General features: G+C 44.4%; 1 protein-coding gene across 3 annotated transcripts; it reads left to right on the top strand.

Annotated features, from left to right (window-relative positions):
• The first annotated feature begins 55 nt into the window (after positions 1–55).
• On the top strand, positions 56–18,972 carry IQCG (IQ motif containing G). 3 transcript variants are annotated; one of them, XM_035334832.1, is made up of 10 exons: positions 56–164; positions 3,184–3,331; positions 6,682–6,917; positions 7,044–7,172; positions 8,661–8,742; positions 14,384–14,545; positions 15,512–15,586; positions 16,968–17,099; positions 18,122–18,223; positions 18,739–18,972. In XM_035334832.1, the coding sequence occupies exons 2-10, from the start codon at positions 3,206–3,208 to the stop codon at positions 18,871–18,873; spliced, it is 1,179 nt and encodes a 392-aa protein (XP_035190723.1). In that variant the 5' UTR covers positions 56–164; positions 3,184–3,205; the 3' UTR covers positions 18,874–18,972. The 3 variants fall into 3 exon arrangements, with proteins under 3 accessions (XP_035190723.1, XP_035190721.1, XP_035190722.1); XM_035334830.1 differs by lacking the exon at positions 56–164 and adding an exon at positions 218–341; XM_035334831.1 differs by lacking the exon at positions 56–164 and adding an exon at positions 1,937–1,977.
• Positions 18,973–20,184: the final 1,212 nt, after the last annotated feature.

Below are 20,184 nucleotides of genomic sequence, written 5' to 3'. Positions count from 1 at the left end.
ATCGGCCCCAGCGCCCCGCGTGTCCGGCTTGGCGTTCCTTTTATTTTCTGGGGGGGGATTAGCCGAGGGGAGTCGCCATCCCCGTAGCGCAGGCACTCACGCGGGCAGCCCCGCAAGGCCCCCGGAGCCGGGCGGTTGCCATGGAGACGGAGCCGCGGGGCCCGGTGAGCGCCGGGCCTGGGCGGGGGCGGCAGGGGTTTATACATGTAAACGTGTGTAAATAGGGGTTTTTCTTAGAGAGAGAAAATGATCGGAGTAGAGGAGGGATGGAGTATTATGAATTCTCTGGATTATTCTGTTAGCTTCTGTTTTAAGGAAGAAATAAAGCAACGTTCACTCAAGTACCCAGTGAGGGGTGTCAGTCGTGTACTTCTCTGGTCGGAGAATGGGCACAGCCCCTGCTTTGACCTGCCACAACGCTGTTTTACAGCAGCAGAGATGGCACAGCCAGTAAATATTCCCATTAGTTCTCAGTTCTTACCAGTACAGCTTCAGAGAGCAGGACCTGAAAGCGTTCCTCTGCAGTCAGAAAGAAGCCTGCTTTGCATCTCCTAGCCCAAACCAAGACTATTTAAAATTTCCAAGGTTTCTTTTCTAATTTGCTTCAAATGAGCAATTTTCTTCCTAACATTTGTGGTGGTAGGCAGTTTTGTAAGGCCACGACTATTTTTCTTGCCTTAGAGACATTCCTTGGTAAAAGCTCGGCTATTTCTGATTTATGGCCCAGCTGCTGCCACTGCGGAGATTCAGAATCTCTTTTTGCCAACACGTTTGCAAAACGGAGCTGACAGAGATGTGCCATTCTCAGCTTCCTCCTTGGAATTTGCTAGTATATTCTTAAACAACTAAAAGAAATGCTGCAAAAAATGCTGCCTTTGAAGCCATTTTAGTTTGTCAGGCAGCAGGATGGGAGAAATGTGCGTCCAAGAATCTCACACAGCAGAGGGAGTTGCAATCCCCAGAGGAACAGCAGGCCAGACCTTTTATACAGTTGTTTTAAAAATTATTTCTTGATCTGTTTTTCTTTCCCTTTAGATCAGCAGAGAAAGAATGTCAGCCTAAGCTCGTGGGGGAAGCTGAATCCCTCACATAGCTCTCTTTTTATTAATAGAGCTTAGTGAAGGAGTTCAGCAAAGCGCAGTGATTAAGGTCAGTGTCAATATCAGGATGGTCTGCGGGCACTGCGTTAATACTAAAATCCAGTGAGAGCACCTCGCTGCTTGTAGCATTTCTAAGTGCCCCAGACAGTGGTTTCCTTCTCAATTCCAAGTCAACATAAGCCCTGGCAGAGCTTACTGGTTTGGCACATGCATCTGCTGAGTGAGGATGTGGCTGTTAGAACAGCTAGAAGAGGAGACGTAGGAGGAGCGAACCAGCAAGTTTTAGAGAAACATTCCTGCTGTGAGTTTTCGAAACACACATTAATATCTTGAGTTAATTCTCTGCTGGACAGAAGTTGTTCGTGCAATAGAGGAAAAGCTTTTCCATCCTCCTTTATTTCCAGATAAATCACTTTTTCCTGTGAGAGCTGCAAGCGTTATTTCTACTTTGAAGAATGCTGTCATAATCATCTGTGAAAGCTCTCTCACAACGCTTTTTTCTCCATATCTTTAGCATTAAGACTCCATATGAGGTAGATTATTCACATGTTATTTAACCTCAAAATATAGATAATAGATTTCTTAAAAAGATAAAAATGTATGAGAAATTAAATAAATAAATAATAAATAAATAAATAAATAAACCACAACATTTTATTAGTTCCTGTTAGCTGGAAACAAATACATAAAATCTACATTTTTATTTTGTTCTGTTGTGGTACTAATAGACATCTCATAGACCTTAACTAAAAAGTGACCATATATTCCACTCAAGTGCAATTCATTTCATGCTGGAGTTGTAAATTACTATTATTTTCTTCAACAGAAACAACAAAGAGATAGGAAGACAAATGGTAACAGCTTCTGAGATCTTGTAGTAAGTATGCCTATTTTTTAAACGCTTGTTGCTTATGAAAAATCACTGATTTCCAGTGATCCAGGGCATGCCTCCATCTAAACTTTTTGATGTTTAATAGAATATAGCCATGTTTTATCCTGTTCGTCAGGTTAACAGGCACTGCCTGATGCATTTCCATGGTTTGCTTACAGATTGGGCTGTAATATTCTGCAGACCTAGAGTGTGTTTATGCAAGGGTTTTACAGATGGCACAAACCCAGTCGTAGGTATAGCAGCCAAATGAAAATGTTGTTAGTAGATGATGCTTCCATTGCAATGACATGCGGGATCTCAGCCATCTCAGGCTCCCTTTGTGCTTGGTGCTCTACCAGAAATACCTGTTTTAGGAGCACAGGGTTTGGAGGGATTGTCTAATGGCTTACCAAAACTCATTAAAAACCTTGGAGAATTTCTCTATTTTGTATGCAAATGTTTTCTTATGCATTTTTCTAAATGAACCAATCTTAGTTGGTTTAACAGTGAATTTCCAACATGCTCTAGATGCACTTTCACAATATTCCATCTACCTTGCTTGCAGATGGAATATTGTGAATGCAGAAGGGATGCAGATCTGTCTCACATTTGAAAAACAATTAAAATAAAGCAAACAAAATCGAACACAGAATATTGAAGATTGTTTGCTTAGTCCAGATATTGGTTCTGGTTTGACTTTCAAAGTCTTGAGGTGGTACCGATTCCTCCGGAGGAGGTTGGGATGATAAAAATGTTAAGGCTATGCACTAGGAATGAAGAGTGATTAGAACAAGGTTTACCAACTGAGATTTTATATGAGGTGTGGATTTTTTTTTCCTTTTACAAAGGCACCTTCATTCTGTTACTTCCCAAAGCCCAGCATGAAGCACTACTCCCCCTAGAATTAAGTGGTGAGGCCACCTCATCCAATTTTTGCGATCCATGTTCATTCCCTTCTCATCTTGTCTACCCAGATCTGCGCTAGGAGGGACCAGGACCTACTTTGTTCTGTGAAAGCTAAACATTCCCTGAATGCAGCCATTAGCAGAGCACAGCTCCTCTAATCTAAGTGTTTGAAAGACTATAAACAAAGCTAGGGAAGTGTATAAAAGGCTGCAAATAAGGCTATTTCAGGTCTACCTTAGTTTATACTACCGTTACTAACACTATAGGGTAATTTTCAATGGCATCTCTTGTCTTTGTTCCTCTTAGCAAGAACACAGAGACTAAAGAAATGGAAAAATTCACTCGGCTGGAAGCTCTGCTGTTTACTGCTGTGCTGGAGAATTGCGTTGATCAGCTCTCAATCCTTGGATATATCATGCCGGTTTCATACGAGGGCAAGACAGACATGAGTTGTGTATGTGCCTCTTGTCCTCTCTCTTTAAAAAGTACCTCTAATTTTTCTTCTTGTCTTTTATGTCTTCTTTAAGTATTCATTAATAATCAACTCATGTATTTTTCTGCAAAGTGCTCCATGACCCTTTGGTGAAGAAACAATAAAAACGCACAGATGACGTTTTAATATTTATACTGCAGCGTCACTGAGACGCCTTTGTCAAGATTGCACAAAGAACCCCACAGATCCAAGCTGAGGTTTCTGGGCTTATAGTTCCAATATTTCAGTGGTTAGATGACAAGGAAAGGATTAGTGAAAAAGAAGTAAAATGTATCTAGGTGCTTATGTAGATTCAAAGCCATTTTAAAAATACAAGAATAGGAACTTTGAAAGTACCCCAGACGAGTAATTCTGTTCTCTAAGTGCATACTACTACTCCTCTAGTCCTCTCAGACAATGAATTAAGAAAGATTCCACTTCAAAATGTACTAGTAATACTATTCTTAATGACCATTATTCATTAGTTGATTTCTAATATATTTCTAATAGGCATCATAGTTAAGTGGGTTTGGGCTGAGGTGTGAAGAAGAAAAAGAAGCCGTAATGCTCAGGCAGAGGTTTGTTGCAGGGGAGGCAAGTGTTTTCATATGTCTGGTAGCTGTTGGAGTATGTGACAGACGTAAGAAGATGGAACTATCCTGAGGGGTATATGGTTCTAAGTTCTGTTCTCATATTTTAAGTGATATAGCAGGCTGTTCTCAAGTTAGGCAAGTTTGAAACTTTTAAAGAGTTTTAAAAAAGTGTGACCTGGATGGAAATAAAAACTGAGATCTAAGTTTACAGATCTAATGCTGTTCACTGTCTAATGTACCAATTAAGAACGCAAGAAAAAGGTAAATCGATATTTAGTTTTAGATGTTTCCTTTCCTTACTACCTTCTTTTCAAAAAATCCATCGTAAAGCAGCAGAAGCTGCTGTTAGTTTCAGGGCATGAACAATACTTAGGCTGTGCAATAGAGGGCACTCCTCCCCTTGCAAGAGGACGGTGAGCCAGTCTCGCCTGTTTCCAGAGGATGCTTCTCCCTCACAGATCTGGGCGTGAAACCTCTGATGAGCCAGCAGCAAGAACACACAGACAGAGCATATCTCAGGGATGGCAGGAGTTGTCCTTCAGCCAAACAAACTGAGGTTCATAGACATCCTTAAGGTACATTTAAATTATAGAGAAAATGCCTTAATTTTTCTCTCCAAGCACAGAGGCTCATTTTTACCAAGTGATTTCTTAAAACACAATTTTCCCATAGACTGTAAACCTCAGTTGTATTGCTAAGGATTCCAAAACAAATCGAGGAGGAAACAATTTGGAAACAAGAAGATCACCTAAGGGAAGCTACTTGCTAAATCTAGTGCTTTTTAATTCACTGTTTCTCCCTGTTCTCAGTTTACATTTGTCTGTTATCACTATATTTGTAGAAAACCTGTATTTGCAAAGCACCTTGCATGCTATTGGAGCTCTGTCAGTCAAGCAGATCAATGACATTTTCACAGACTGACATTTCATAGATTGACAGTCTAAATTTTAGTTGATGACATTTTTGAGAGGGTTAGTCATGGTTTTGGTCAGCACCTCACTGATTTTCTACATCAGGGGCTTTGCGAATTGCTTTATGCAGTGCATACCCCAGAAGAAGGCAGCCTTGCTGTTTGCTGACTTTGGAGCAAAAGACTAGTGAAAGATAAACAGGTAGGAGAGTACACTGATGGCACCACATGCAGTTTACAAACTCCTTGCTCTTGTGTAGTTATTTATTAATTATTAGTGCTTAATTCCCTACTGTTTACAGACAACCCAGTTATAGCCTGTCCTGAACTCTCCCAGACATTATAAACATCTATCAGAGCATTCATAAAATCTACATAATATTAAAAGTTTGTTTGCCTAAATTACCTATTTCTGAAGTACAGCCTTCACAGAAATCTATTTTAAACCATTTTTTCCCTAATTAACTGTGTAATTTTCATTGGTCTGTATACACTTTGCATGGCATTCATTTAATGTAAATTTAACTGTCCAAAAATTAAGCACGTAGCCAGCTAGACTCCTTCTGTAGTCAGTGGCGAGTCAGGCACTTCCAGAGGCTGGGTCATCCCCTCATGAGATGTATGCGTATTCGGGATGAAGCAGCCCTGTGCAGTGCCCTGCACACTGCCCCACTGCCTGCAGCAGGATCACCAAATGTCATCGGAGCCTTGCTGGACCAGGAGCTTCTTGGAATTACTGCCAGCATGCACCATGGCTGCTCTGACCCCTTGTTTTCACTCTGCCCTTGGTGTTGTGTTGGCACAAACGTCTTTGTGGCTGTGAAGTGATCTGGACTGAGAACTGGTGCTGCTAAAAATAAGCTCCCCCTCGCCCCTCCCCCCCCCCCTTTTTTTTTTTCTTTTTTTTCTTTTTTTTTCTGGAAAACGTTTCAGCTCAATGAGTTCTCTTTTCCATTTCACCAAGCATCCAGAGTGGGGAGTAGGCAGTTCTGGACTAGGATGGGGCTAAAAGTGACCGCATTATTTGGCTTCAACAGTACTGCTATAAACTGTGGTGTTTAGCCACAGGCTAAGATGACATGCAAACTCTGAGATGTCTGTAGGTGAGCAAGAACATTTTTAATGCCCCAGTGTATACACCTGCATTCTTACCATAGTACATTAAGCAGGGGAATTCCTAGAAGCAAGGCCTCAGTTGATTTTATAGTGTGCTTTTGCTTTTTCAGGGCTTTTTTTTTTGTTTGTTTGTAAAATTGTACATGGCTACAAGATATCTTCCCACAGAAGATTGCTGCTAGTATTTTGTATTTCTTCTTTGAATTCACGTTATACTTCTTCTGCTGTCACTCTCACAAGAAACAGCCAAGCAGGTAGCTGATGCCTATCATTTATTTCCATGCATCTGAGCTCTTGTGCTAATAAAAATACTGCAGGCAAAGGTCCTGGTGATAGGAAGGGGGAAATGGCTAAGATGGAGAGAAGGCTGTGGGGAAACAGACTAACAAGCTTCCCATAAACAAAAGCTGCTGCAAAGAAGGAAGGAATATTTTTTTTCTCTGTGTTGACAGAGACAAGAACAAGAAGTCAGAGGTTCAACTGCAGACAAGGACTTTCACAAAAATCTTCCTTACAGTAAAGATAGTTGTGACTTGCTGGTACTGACTGGAGACTGTGCAGTCTCCCTTGCTGGAGGTCTTTAAAAACATCTCAGACAAATGTCTACTTAGTATATCTACATTCTCGTTTATTATTTTTTTCTCCTCTCACATAAATTTGCAGAAGGTTTACACTTCCCAGTGTGCAAGCAGGTCTCTTGTACTCCCTTTTAGATTGAGAGCCAGGAAATGAAAGAAATCGGAGACAACAAGGACATTGACCACCAAGAGCTTACATGTGCAAGGCAAGGGGGTGGGGAAACAGTTACCTCCAAGCCTCTGAAAAGCACTGAACACAAGCAGCAGCTGGGGAATTCTGAGGATCTGAAAAGAGCCCATCGTATTTCCAACAAGTCCATGAAACACAGCGCTCTGTCTGCAGATACTCTCAGAAAAATTCAGGCTGACAGGTGAGTGAAGCACAGATACAATAGCTGTGGGGGATGCTCAGGGCTCAGTCTCTCTCAAAAGTAAAAATATAGGGTTCCCACTCTCCCACTTATACGTTACTGTTGTATACATTTTCTTCCTGGCAGGCAGTATGCAAGTGATGTAATTACTGCAACTATGAAAGAGATGCAGGAATCAGGAACATTTAACAGCCTAACAGAATCTAATGGGAGAGAGAATGCAAAGAAGAGCAAGTTTCACGACATCCTCATCAGGTCAGAGTTGACTTCAGTATTTTTCTGCTTCACTGCTCAGAGCCAAAGCCCATTCCCCCTCAGTAGATGCTATAAAAAGGAAGTAAATGAAAAGAAACAAACAAAATCCCCAAACCACAATACAGAAAGGATGCCACTTCTTCAGCTTAAATTATCCTGACTACTTTACAAATTGCACTTCTTTCCTGTTGAGAGAGAAATAACTGATGGTACTGATACTAATCAGACTGGGGAATTGTCTGAGCTTGGATCACAGGGGACACCAGTGCATTAATGCAAATGCTGCTCCATAATCAATTAAAACATACTGTGATACAGGAGTTCCCTGATCTTTAACTCCCTGTCCCCAGAGGAAGCCAGAGTTGCAAATAATCTGCTAAAACCAGGGTCAACAAAATGCGGCCTTTAGGTTAGATGATGCCCAGGAGGATCTGCTCTGACCCCTGTGCTAATGTGCTCCCTTTTCCCCACTGACAGCAAGAGGCTAACACAGATGGCAAGAGACAATTGTCTTTCAGCACGAAACCCACCTCTTCCACTGTCTAAAACCAAGGGATTTATTGTTTATCCATGGAAGGGACAGAAAGCAAAAATGAAAGCAGCAATTGCTTGTGGAGTTATTATTCAATGCTGGAAAGGGGCAGACAAATCATAACAGGAAAGGACATCATAATTTTATTCCAGCTTATCAACCATATCTAATCACTGTGTTACCTGATCTACTGTACATTATTTTCATGGAATGAACTTGCTCTATATTTCAATATACCATAACTTCCCTGGTTTTTTGTCAATATACCGGTCTGAAAGCAGTCTGCAGCAAGGCTGGAACTCCTAATGAGGAGCTGCAGTGTATCACAGCCACCCAGCTAAGGGCTATGAAAATGAAATGCGTGTTTGACTGTAAGACTGGGAGAGAGTACAAAGCCTCAGGCAGCAATTCTTGTTACTGGCTTTAGATCAAACGATAGGCATAAAAGCACAGAAAAGCACTCAGGGTGCAATAAGATAGTAATGAAACCTAGAATATTACTGCATCCATTTTGTTTTAAACAGGTAAATACCTCTGTAGGTTTTGATCTGGTTCCCCAGGATTTTGGTTCATTCTGCCTCTCATTCCCATCCTCCTTGCTCAGTCTATGCATCTTCTCTTTAAGGATTTACTTACCAGGTCACTAGCTTTGGTGAGGAGCCTCTGCTTCTGACTTGCAGATGTGCTGCCTCCTCAAGACTCAGAGTGAAGAGATGAATGCCTTTTCTGCTACCCAGCCACAGAAAGCGGCTTATCTGCTGTTCTGAAGAAGCAGGGGAAGCTTTTGTGTATGCTTTTAGTTCAGCTGTTACAAACTCACCGATGAGCAGGCTAAGTGGGGCAGTGTTCAGCTAGGTGCACTGAGGTATCAGGAGATAGGAAATTCCCCATCTAGATATACAACTCTTGTCTTTCTTGATGTATTCAGGTGATTGTATTTTCCCATTTTCCTTCAGGGAGGAGGAAGGAAAGAAGGAGATAAAGTCACTCCAGAAACAGCTGCAAGATGTCAAGAAAGAAACTGAAATGGAACTTCAGGTGAGATTACTTAACAGTGGGCATCACAGCAAGGGGAAGTCTATTAGCAGAGATCCGGGAAATGCATAAGGTACACTGGGAAGGTGAAAAGAAAACTAGAAAAAAAAAAGTGGACGTAACAGAGAGGAGAAAGAAGAGAAGTCATTGAAGGAAATGGAAAATTAGCAAGTTAGGAAAAAGAAACAAGGAAGAATAGTTGTGGAAAGTGAGGGAGAAATGAAGGATGAAGTTGTTTTTTTTTTTTTTTTTCCTTTTACCCTTACAGATTTGAACAGAACATCAAGGTCAGACCCAGGACTGAAAAGGGAAGCTGTATACTTCAATATATCTTTACTCCCACTGGAAGTGGGTTGGGAGACTATTTCTAGGCCCTGTGGGATAACCCCAAATCCCTTGACATCTGTGTTGCCCTCAAATTAAATAAGCTGGACAGTTTGTCAGGCTCACAACACCACATTTTGTCCGTTTGTTTCTGAGCAATGTCCTGTCTCACTCAGCTTCTGATGGCTTCTGGGTAGCTGCTTTTCTTCCTCTCCCCAAGCTCATGAGTACGATGAAGTAGTTTTCTAGTATTCTGTGTAGTGCTTCACAAACCTCAGTGTCTGTGCACACGCCATACATGTCTGGCTCTGGTTTAATACCTTCCCTGGGACTGGTATATGGGCTGTAATCATCCCATCTCTCGCTAGCAGCAATGTTCTGGTGCTGCACAGTCAGATTTGGCATTTCTGTGTTCTGCCTTGCACCCCTCCTTGCTCTTGCAGTCATAGGAAGGTGTGTAGCTCCCATGCTGAGAAGGTGACCTTCTCTGTGTTCTTTTAATACCTTATGCTAATTGGGTTCTTGCATTTTGCCTCATCAAGTGGGACCTGCACTCATTTGGGATTTTGTTTTTATGTTTCCAGCCTAAAAATCATTTTCTGGGTTTCCTTGTAGTTTCAGCTTTGATAACAAATCAAAGACAAGACTACTTTCAAGTAATGCTTTCCTCCTGTGCCAAAAATAATGGTGTCTCACTCTGTCTCCCGAGGGAGAATAATTTCTTTTTGCTTCATATGGGATTTTCCCATTGGCAGTTTTACAGACACTTGCATGATTTGTCACCTTGCCAACTAATTAGAAGCAAAAATACAGCTTGCTGATTTTGGAGCACTTTGAACAATAATAACACACAGACCTGTAGACAAAAGCCTGCATGGCTGTCTCCAGTCCAGTGGATGAGAAAACAAAAGCAAGCAAATCTAATCATGGAACCAGAAAAACACGGTCATTGATTCACGCATGTTGCTTGCATGTTTGTATTTTCAGTCTTGCTAGTTCTTAATGAGATGCTAATTAATGCTGTATTAGCCTGCTCTGCTCATTTTTCTTTCTAATAGAACACAAGTCAAATGCTAAATGTTCTCACATTTTGTTTTCTTTCCTTTTGGAAAACACTGGTGTCTCAAAAGGAGCTGAGATGATCAGTCTGTTTTTATTCCAGACGGTTTTATTGTGATGTTCCTCCATAAAGGAACATGCCCGATACCTGTAGTTTGGCTGCAGGAGTTCTGTTTGCTGCTAGTGTTCATTTCCTAGCTTGCAGAAAAATACTCACTTCCTCAGACTTCCTGGACAAGTGATGGCCATCATACAGATTTTGGAACAAGTTACTATTGTATAAGATTATATAGCTTATATAGTTTAACAAAAAAATAGGAAATGTAAACTTTTCAATTCCTGCATTGCTATTCTCACAGAGACTTTTTATGACCTGTTGTTGTTTGTTTTTATTTTTTGGTAAATTCATGCCATACATGTATGCAAGTTATGGTGTAACTTTATAACAAACAGTAATATTTCAGGCTACATACTAGACAGAAAACCAAGATGTTGCATCATGGTGCTAGTGAAAACAAGTCCATTATTCTTTAGTCTCTCAGGGCTCTCCTAAGACACCCAGCTCTGGTATCAGTGTGCCACTCGGTAGTGCTTTTAGCAGTGATTAGAATCTGTCATGGTTCTTTCCTTATCCTCCCCCAGGAAGACAAATCCATCAATTAAGTGTTCAGGGGGAATATCTTAAATGCATATACCCCTGAACTGGTGCATGCTTATGCTGGAGAAATGTACCGGCTGACTATAGTGGAAGGCACAAGGTTTGTGATGGTCCTGGACTACTTCATCCCATGGCTGGAACGGCCCCCAAGGCAGCTCAGCAGGAGCCAGAGCTGGTGCAGTAGATCCAAACGTGGTGCCACGGGGACAGGGTCTTTGACAAGGGTGCCGCTGCCAACACGTCTGGTCCCTGTGCCAGCAAACTGCCCCTCAGACAGGGCACAGCACTGGTTGGTATTGAGCTGAGCTAGCGGAGGGCTGCAGAAGTCCTTCTGCCAGGAGAATGGGTGACCTTCCAGTGCTGCTGTCCTTTCAGCTGAAGCATTCCTCGGGGGGTGTGCAGCACAGGGATGTTCTGGCAGCTAGGACAGAGATGTGTGGTTTCAGGGGATGCAAGTCCAGACTGCAGCAGGTGTGTAGATCTAAGCATAACTCCAGGCTTTGCAGGCTGAGCTATCGCAGCTGCCAGTGGAAAAGACTTGAGTTCATCCGCACTCAGCGTGGAAGCGAAGAAGCAGGCAGCAGGGCGCTCTGCAGGCTCACTAGCTGCCCCCACACAGCACAGCACTCCCTCCCCTGCTCCCTCCAAATGCTCACCAAATGGCGGGCACTGGATGTGCTGCTGGTAGCAGGGAGTTTACCCGAAGGCTGTAGGAATCACCCAGACTCTTTGCTCCTGGTTGTTATTTCTGTAACCAGCTGTATTTTAAGGGACTGTAAATGCTAATTGCTGTGGAAGAACTGAGAGATGCGGGGGGCACTTGCAAGACAGATAAATCACAGTAAATGAAAACACATGAGCGTGCGTACCCTTTCCAGCTAGAGTGCAGCTGCTTTTGCTGCCAAACAGCATCTGTGGGGCAGAATCCTGTGGCACCGGATAACAGCAGCAGACAGCCCTCTGAGCTGATGTCTGCGAGCTGAGAGATCAGAGAAAGAAAATGCTTGTTTACCTGCTAGCAGAGCAGACTGGCTCTTAACAAGTATTTCCTGGGTTTTGATCTCGGCCTCTGCCAGTTTTGGGATAGTTTTGGATGCTATGATTTTGATGATGATTTTGCATCTTTGGTTTGGCAGATTCGAAGCTGAAGTCATCCCAAATAAGCAGCCCAGAGGTTTACTGCGTTAACATGAAAGCACGCGGTGTCCTGGCTGAGCCCTTTGCTAGAATAAACCAGAATGAATAAATATTAACTCATTTTCCCAGTGCCCGCCTCTGAACTTCAGGGAACAGCATAGTCCACAGATGGCGCCCATGGGTTGTGGGTGGCAGCAGCAGTCACAACCCGCGATGTGACACCAAAAGTGCCCCGGTTCCACAGCTCCAGGCCCACCAGCGGGGCTGCAGTAGCTGCCCACATGCCTGCAGCCGACTTTCCCTCTCCGAGTGAGTGCATTACTGTAAACCACCAGCGGGGTTTTGTATTTCACTTCCCGTCTGCTCTGGGTTGTGTAACCAAGCCCCCAGACTCCCCACTTCTAACAGAGCTGCTTTACACCACCAAATCCAAACCACAAGCATGCCGTCCAGCAAAGAAAACAAACAGAACAGGCGGGCCCCCCTCCCAGCTGAGGCCTGGGGCTCTGAAATCAAAAGCACTTTTTCCTCTATCAAAATACGAAAGAAAAAAGAAAATAACGTGGTATTCATGCTCCGCCCCACCTCTCCGAACAGTTTGTAACCTAGGCTGAACCCTTCTTTTCTGGCCTGTTTCCAGATCCTTAGCAGATAGCAGTGGGACCCTGACTGCAGCAGCGCTTGGTTTTGCTGAGCCTCAGCGCCACAAAACGTTGGTGTTTTTCATTAGCATCTCCCCACTCTGTCTGGCAGCCCCTCGATTTAGGCATGCTTCCACCGCAACACAGCAAGACAACCTCCAAATAAAGTGGTGTAGTCACCTCCCATGTCTACCGACTAGGAACACAACCACTCCCTATGCCTACCAAAATTTCACATCAAGGAGAATAAAAGCCATTACCAGCAACCTTAATGGGGCATAAATAGGTCGTGTCTGTAGCTGTCTGCAGTCATATGATGATACGGCTGTAAAAAGAATATCTGATCTTGGAAACCTTCACAAATTTTTGAATGCATGACTTTTAAAACCACAAAACTGCACTAGCCAAGGCCCTAATTGTCCTGAGCCTTATAAATATACTTTGCTCTTCCTAGCTATGTCCGACAAGGGGTGCAGAGGGAAGGATTTTCCTTTTAACTGTTCCAAACTCTTCTTATAAGGAAACCTTTCCGAATGAGTCATGCTGCGAAGGCTTTTAAACACAGCACTATTGAGCTGGCTCCTTCCTGTGGCATTTTTCCATGTTTACACAGCTAAGGAATGCAAGGGTGCTTCAGAGACAAGATACGTGGGCTTCAAACCATTTAAATGCCAACACTTCGGTACTTCATCTTCAGCTGCAAGGTTTGGCTGATGAATGTCAAACCCGTCACGGCATGGCAGGAGAGTAAAGCGAGAGGCCATAATGGAGCAACTGGGAGCCAGCCCAGAGGCATTACTGTTGGCCTTGCATAATTACACAGGAGACTTTGATGACCTTTTTAACTCGCAGTGCAGTCTAGAGTTTTTCATTTTACAGGAGGTTCTTCCAAGTTCCAACCCTTGATTAATGAACTTGAACTGTTACTCTGATAAAATCATTAAAAAGGAGTAAAGAAAATACCAATCTCAGATCAAGCAAATTCACTTTGCTTCCTGAGCACACACAAAAAGCTGGACAAACGGGGCACGTTGGCTTGGGGTAAACGTCCTGGAGACTGAACTCCCCCAGGAAAGCTCAGCTCCACTGTGAAACAAGGTGTGGGGAGAGGCTGGGAGCTCATGGCCAGCTTTTCCTTGGCACTCCGTACTTACCCTGGGTGTATGCTTTTATTAACAAAGTGGGCAGCATTTTCTTGATAAGATTTCAAGAAAGAACTGTTTGAACATATGAGTGAGTCAAGATGAGATTTTCACCTGTTCATAGGGCTGTATTTTTACAGTTGCTGTATAACTGGGAAAAAAAAACACCAAACCAAACCAAACCAAACCCCAGCAATAAATCCAAGGAATAGGAAATAAGACTTGGAAATAGGAAATAAGACTTAGGAAATAAGACTTGGGCATATGTGGGGCCGAGTTGTTATCCTCTTGTTACAGATGCACACTCACTGAGGCAGCCTAATCCAAGTATTCAGCAAAGCCTACCTTTAGCAGTTGAAATTACCGAACTATTTTCATGCTTGTAATAAGCATTTCTGAATCTATTCTGGAACCAAAGGCCACAAGGCCTGGTTTCTTGTCCCACTCTGTTCACCACTCTGCCTTCTCCGGGGGTTATCACTCCTCACTGATGGGTTTATTGCCTTCCGTACGGGTTATAAATCAAACTTCCATTTGAAGCACAGTTTAAAATGGGTCAACAGTCAGGGAAAGTGTGAAGCCTACAGCCTTTGATTCTTTTGCATTTATCAGGGCGTGGAGAGATTAAGAAGCAGAGAGCTGATTCCAGGCTTGCTTTTTTGCTTATTCTGTCCCCCCCCTAGAACCGAGATAATATGATTGTCTACCTCAAAGATGAGTTCCAAGAGATGAAGGCCAAAACAGACATGGAGAAACGCTACGTAAAAAAAAGCACAGACCTCCAGGTCCACCAAACCCAGAAGAAGTGCAGCAATGCAGAGAATGGACTGAAAAAGGAAATTGAGGTAAGCTCTACCCCACAGCCCTTACTGAAAAGTATCTGCAGCTCGTGAGGAAAAAGTCAGCTCAGCAGGTTGTAGTTGAGAACAGGACTCAGCACTGTGCTGGGAACAATTCTTGTCTCAGCAAGATTTGCTCCTAGGACTCCAGCAATGCCTCTGCTTGTCTGGTGCCCCATTTTTACACCACATTATCCTTTTGTTCTCTAAAATGATAAACATCCCCATCCCTTGGAATTGCAGCTGAAGTGTGGTGAGCTGCACAAGCAGCGTTTTTTCAGATCTGTAGGGGAGGGATGTACAATGAGCTTTTTATTGAAAAAGCCAAAGGAAGAAAGAAAGAAAAGAAAGGAAGACGGAAAAAAAGAAAAAAGAAAAAAATATAGAAAGAAAAAAGTTAAAAACTAATAATAATAAAAAAAAGAAAGATAGAAAGAAAATAAGGCCAGTGTTTGGCTTCAGCACAGAGAGGTAGCTGTCTTGGGGGCTCTCTTTCCTAGAGAAATGCATGATCAGAGGACTTAGATGATGACAGGAGGTTGTCTGCCAGCAGAACCATCATGGGGATGCAAAACTTTCTGGATCAGACCTCAAACAAGGCTAAGGACTTTACTTATTTGGTTCCTTTAAAGGTGATTTCAAGTCACATGGATTTATTTTAAATATTTTTCCGCCTCTTCATTTTAACGTTGAAAGTTCATGCTCCACTTGCATGTAGTTACAACGCTATTTAGCAATTTAAGCATCTTAAACTCCTAGCATTGCCCGCAGCATGTTATGCTGGTAGAGCTGTTAGGTAGCCACAGGGCGAACTACCTCCTTGGTCAGTTTTGGCACTGGAAAAAAGGCAAAAATGCGTGTGGACTGCACAGAGAGCTCCCATGTGCTTGTGCACCACTGGGCTCTGAGCAGCAAAGGTACACACATACATGCAGCAACATCGTCTCACATGTCCTGTTGCCTCAATCACAGGACTTGAAGAGGAAAACTGATGAGGAGATTCGTGTCCACATGGAGATTGAAAATTTCCTCAGGCAATACTATAAGGTTTGTTTGGCTTTTTATGTTAGTACTTAAAATATCAACCAATAAATATTACATCATTGATTAGAGTCTAAAGAAAACCAGTTTTTTTCTCCATCACGATTGTTGCTGTTTGAATTCACCTGGCTCTCCCTGAGATTTGCTAGACTGCACACATTTTCTTAAAATTAGAGTTCATATGATTGGGATTGTTTATCCCATTGTTAGAGATTTTCCCTCCCTCAAATAGCTGTATTCAGCTAACAGGGATTTTGGGTAGACCTCCTTTGGCAGGAGCAGGGATTTCCAGCAACGCAGTGAAGAGTGCTCTTAGGGCAACAGATTACACACCCAGGTGGTGCAGAGGGGGAAAGAAATGACAGAAGCTGCTAGACTAATTATGTCTTTTCTTAATCTGAGGAAGAATTGGGGTTGGATAATTGCTAGCTCATAATTATTGTACCCGATCTGAGCAACTAACAACCATCAATGTCCTTGTGCTGCTGATCCAAAGGTTCAGAGTTTTTCTGTTACCAACGGCAGTGCTCATAACAGTAAATAACACTGGTAAACGTCTCATAAATGTCTCATACGTGACTGGCAGAAAACTTGTACTGCTACAGGGTACCTAGCATCACTGCCAGAGTGAAATTTAAGAAAGGAGAATCACATTTTTAACGTAAGACTGCAAAAAAGTGCTGTATCTTCAGAGCAACTGGAACATGAGCTCCCTATCCCAGGACCACAGTCTGCCAATGTTTCAGAGCAAGAGGACTTCCCAAGTACATCCTAAGCCTCTCTGTGCTCAGCCAGCAGCTGGTGGCTTTACGGTGGCCCACAGAGAAGAGGCTGACCGTGCCCTCCATTTCCCTCGTGTGTCCAGCTGTGATGTTGTAACGAGATTGATGCTTTTCCTCAGACTGTTTTTCCGTGCAGGCAATCATGGCTGTTGCTATGGAGAAGTTACTCATGAATGGGAGGAAATCATCTGGCATGATGTTTCTGAAACACCTGCCCTCCTATTAATGAGTGAGACAAAGCCAAGTTCACAACCTGAAAGCGTGACCTGCTGGCCCGCGGGACCTTGCTCCTGGTGCACTGAGTTTAATCCAGAAAGCGGCTCGGGAGTCCTGCAGAGGATAAAAGCTTTCTCACTGTGAAACTGTGTTTCCTAAACTCCCCTTCCTATGCGCACACACAAAGAACGGCTTCTGGTTGCCATTTACTGCACCAGGATTGTGCACAAAACTAACTCCCAGTGCTTCTCCATTCTTCACGCACCTCTGCAAGGCCAACCCGGTCTCTTTTAACGTCCAAGCCAGTGCTGGGGCTTCTGTGGTGGGTAGGAAGCGTACCCCCTGTATGCTCTTTGTGCCATGCTGAGCACCTCTCTGTCCCCACGCAGAAGGTGGAGGAGAAGCTGGAGTACTGGGTGGACAAGTATGAAAATGACACAGACGCTAAAGACAAAGAACTTGAAGCCCTAAAAGAATCAAAGGCAAGCAACGTGGAAATGCTGCAGAGATTTGCCAGTGAGGTAAGGCAGCAGCAGTTCAGCGCTCAGCCATGCAAAACCGCGTCCTGGCTTTTTCCTACTGTCACTCAGATAAGGAACAAGCACCGTGGGGAAAAAATCAGTAACCTAGAGTTGCAGGATGGGGTTATGAGCACTGGTCCTGGGAAGGCATGACATAATTTGTGACATCAAGGAAGGATGATGATGTTTTCCCTGAACTATTTTCAAATACCAGCAAGTAATTAGAAAACTACTGACAGCCTTTGTGAGGGGCATGGCACTACCCCATCCCATCAGTATGCCTTACCTTAGTTTGCTGCCTTAGTCTGAACAAGCTTGTTCCTTCTAGCGATGTACGGGTATGACAAGCTGAGCCTGAACAAGGCAGTTCCATCCCTTCCTGGAAATGTGTGTTCACAGCTACACGGTGCTCTGTTATCAGGAGACTGATTCCAGTTAAAATCATTCCTAACCCACACCAGTTTCTTGGTTAACTGCTGGGCTTTGATCACAGACACACAGGCACATCAGAGCAGGCAGCACAGGGCAAAATGAAGTGTCTAGTAAAAAGGGTGCTAGAAGGAATTCACTTGTCATCATTCCTTATTGTCACTGGGCCTGAGATGCTGGGCTTGAGTTAGACGTTTCCCTGCTTGTGGGCTCATTTTTCACTCTGTATACTGTCAGCTCGGTGTCCCGAGCATTTCCATTCATCATCTGCTGCTTAGCCTGGGGGAGCACGGGTCCTTCCTACCGACATCTGTTGCCTGAGACACCATCAGACAGCCATTTTCCAGCACAGGATCAGGGGGTTAATTACACCCAGGCCATGAGCGGTTTCACTTTGGCAGCAGCTCTCAGTGCCTTTAGGAGTGGTGGTGGTAATGAGCAACATTTGCCATCTGGATTCAGGAAAGATCAAATAGAGGAGGCGGGGGAGGAAGGTCCAGGCTTACACATTACCCTTGGGCTGCCATGGAGCAGAGACATCCCTGGATGTGTTTTTTATGTGGCTGCTGAACTACCCCTGTGCTACCTTGCAGTGCCAGACGTTTGAGGAAACCATCATCGCTGATCGGGCAGAAAAGGAGGCTAAAAGAAGACAACTAGAGCGGGATGCCCTGGAACTGAAGAGCATCCTGAAGGTAAAGGCGAGCAAAACTGAGGCAGTGCTGCTCCATCAGCAGCTGGGAGTTAATTATTTGCACCACAGGCTGTGTTCAGGCAGAAAATGGCCTGAGAAAGTTGGCTGGTATGGGGTGGCACGAACAAGGGACAGATTAAGGCTGTCGCCTTCTACTGGGGCAGACACAAAGCCATCAGCTAGCTGCAGAATGATTAAGAAGGGAACAAAAGGGGAAAAGCCAGCCTCCTTGAATGGTCTGGGACTGTGCCCATCACCAGCCCCACTGCATAGGTGATACAAGAGGGGAGAGTCACAGGGCTGTTCCCCTACTCCTCCTCTTGCCACCAGCAACAGATGCCCTCAGCTTATACACGGATGCCCTCAGTGTAATCAGCAGAGGCCCAGCTGCTGCTGCATGGGCCAGGGGTTCCCCCCTGCGGCTGGGGAGCACAGGAGAGATCCTCTGTCCATTTTCATGCACCCGGATTTCCCCTGCAACTGATTTCCCCTAAGACCTCTCTCTCCTACTTCCAGCTGCAGGCCTGGTGGAGAGGTACTATGGTCCGCAGAAACCTTGGCCCCTACCAGAACCTCAGGAAGAGTCGAGAGAAGCAGCTGTTAAAGCAGACGAACAAAAAGGAAAAACCTGGAGCAAAGAAAAAGAAATAAGTAAGAAACCCAGCCACAGACGCACTCCGAGGCTGCTGCTGGGCAGGGCACTGCTCTGTGCATCCATCAGGACGAAATAAACCATGTGATAGGTTTTGGGCTATTCTGGAGAATGTGGTTCCTGACACAGTTACGGTGAAGCTCCAGTGACTTGAAGCTGTCTTTGTACAGCAGAGACACTGCTTCCCCAGTAGTAGCTTTAAGGAAAGATTAAAGCTAGCAGGACGTAATCCTATTAACAGCTCAGTAACTCACCAGATGAGGTGCTCTGCACAGAGAACCTCCTTTGCAGTCCCCCGCAGCCCTGGCCACGGAAGTGACGGTGTTTGCTGTGGCTCCGGCGGCCCTGAGCGAGGCAGGGAAGCCATCACCCACATCTGGGCTCAAGCAGCGCTCTCCCCGGTGTCAGTGCCAGCATTAAGCCAGCCAGGGGAAAACTGCTGACAGCTTGCAGTGTAAACACGAGGGCAGGCGAAGCATGCAGATTACCATTCCCACAGCCCTGCAAAGTGTCAGCACATAGACAGAATAGCTCTCAGTGCCCTCCTACAGAGGGAAGCAACAATGGAAAAAGACAGCTGGCCGCACTGCCCAGAGGAGCTGCTCTGTCACAGCCGTACCCACCACCGACTGCAACCTCCGTGCAGGGATGTCAGGCAGGGAACAAAGCTGGTGGGGTGCAAAGGTCTGTTTTTTATTTTCATTATTACTTTATTTTTTTACCTAGAGGGGGGTCCTTTCTCCTCACACCACTGTCACTCACGTACAGGTTTGTGCACGAAGCAAAATCAGCCCCGTGGCTGAGCTGGCTGGTTTCTGACACTCCTGCAACAGGGAAGAGAGCTCAAACCATGCAAACTCATCTGTGCTTTTTGTGACCTGCCTGTGCTGGCCCCATCCAAACATCCTTGTGTCCAGGTTGAACCGTGCCAAAAGCTCTAAAGTTCAAGCAGGATTACTGAAATCGCGACCAAAGAGCCTTTGGCTCAGAACCCTGTCTGAAGGGAAGGAAAGGGGCTGGTGCCTATCGGGCTGAGTCAGTTATCAAGGGAGTGCTGAAACTGCAGACACTACACAAACTCGAGTTAGAAATACTGGCATTGCTACTGGGGGCATTGCTGGTTAAACCAGAATGTGTTCCCATTCCAACACGTACCAAATCCATGAAAACACTCACTTGCTTTGCATGGTCCCCACGGGGCAGCAAGAGCAGGGGTTACTCCAGTCCTGTGCTGGCAGGAGCAAGCCAAGACTGGGCTGACATCACACATCTGTACCACGGCTCCTTCTTGCAGGGGGCACTGCAGAGCC

The sequence above is a fragment of the Oxyura jamaicensis genome, chromosome 9, assembly GCF_011077185.1.
Source record: "Oxyura jamaicensis isolate SHBP4307 breed ruddy duck chromosome 9, BPBGC_Ojam_1.0, whole genome shotgun sequence".
Lineage (NCBI taxonomy): Eukaryota > Metazoa > Chordata > Aves > Anseriformes > Anatidae > Oxyura > Oxyura jamaicensis.
Note: the sequence above shows the minus strand (reverse complement) of the source record. Positions and strands in the feature narration are given on the sequence as shown.